Source organism: Numida meleagris, chromosome 32, assembly GCF_002078875.1.
Source record: "Numida meleagris isolate 19003 breed g44 Domestic line chromosome 32, NumMel1.0, whole genome shotgun sequence".
Lineage (NCBI taxonomy): Eukaryota > Metazoa > Chordata > Aves > Galliformes > Numididae > Numida > Numida meleagris.
In genome coordinates, this window is record NC_034437.1 from 729132 (window position 1) to 730409 (window position 1278).

At 65.1% G+C, this 1278-nt stretch overlaps 1 protein-coding gene across 1 annotated transcript; it reads left to right on the plus strand.

Moving 5' to 3' along the window:
* Positions 6–784, plus strand: RPS26 (ribosomal protein S26; the record flags this gene model as incomplete). Its single annotated transcript, XM_021379078.1, has 3 exons — positions 6–198; positions 458–588; positions 674–784. Coding segments are annotated over 3 exons (360 nt in total), but the record flags the coding sequence as incomplete, so codon positions are not given.

The window sequence follows — 1278 nt, forward strand, 5'->3', positions numbered from 1 at the left end:
CCCCCCCAATCCCACCTCAGACGAAGAAGAGGAGGAACAACGGCCGCGCCAAGAAGGGCCGCGGCCACGTCCAGCCCATCCGCTGCACCAACTGCGCCCGCTGCGTCCCCAAGGACAAAGCCATCAAGAAATTCGTCATCAGGAACATCGTGGAGGCTGCAGCTGTCAGGGACATCTCGGAGGCCAGCGTCTTTGACTGTAAGGGCTGCGGGATGGGCACCGGGGGGGGCTGTGGGCCGTGGTTTCCTACCCCCCGTAATGGGTCTGAGCCCCGAGCGAGTGGGGGCTGCAGTGACAGCTCTGCGGTGACAGCGCTGTGGTGCTGCATTCCTGTGGGGGAGCGGTGCTTAATGGGGCATTGCAGCCCCGTGAGTGCCCCCGTTGTCCCCTCGGGGCTGCACAGAGGGAGCAGGGTGGGGGCTCACCCCTCTTTGCCCCCTCCCCTTCCCTCCCCCAGCTTATGTCCTGCCCAAGCTGTACGTGAAGCTGCACTACTGCGTCAGCTGCGCCATCCACAGCAAGGTGGTGAGGAACCGCTCGCGGGAGGCCCGCAAGGACCGGACCCCCCCTCCTCGCTTCAGGCCGGCGGTATGTATCAGGGTGGGGGGGGGGGCCACCGGGAGGGTCAGGATCTGCCCCAGCACCTCACTGACTTTCTCCCTTTCTGTTGCAGGGCGCAGCCCCACGGCCTCCCCCCAAACCTATGTAAGGAGAAGATACCTGGAAACGTCCTCGGGCTGAAAATGTCCCTGAGTTCTGTCTGAATAAAGGACTTGAGACCAAATCTGGCTCTGTGCCTGTGTTGGGGTGGGGGTGGGGGGGGAAGGGGGGAAATGTCGCTTCAGAGGTTGTGTGGGCGTTTGTAGGGCTCCATGGGGTGTTCTGGGGGCTTCCCACCCCCTCACGGTGTGTGGGGGGGGGGCAGTGTGGGGTGCCCTTCTCCCCCTCTGCAAGGATGATTGGAAGCTGGGGGCTGCTGTACCCCACGGGGGAGCCCCTACGTGATCCTATCCTGTTCTGCACCCGTTTACCTGTACTGGGGGGGGGGGGGGGAAGAACAGTGTTGGGCTCCGCAGCGCTGTGTGCAGGTGAACGAGTTATTGTGGGGAGGGGGCGGGGTCTGCGGGCACCAATGTGTTGTGGCGCGGCCGCGACTCTGCCTGGATCCTACTCAGCTCGGGGCGGGGGGAGCACCAACCTGACCACCCACCCCCCGGGGCGGGGCTGCGGGGTCCCGACTTTTCCCCACGCGGTTTGGGGTCCGCGAAAGGACCCGAC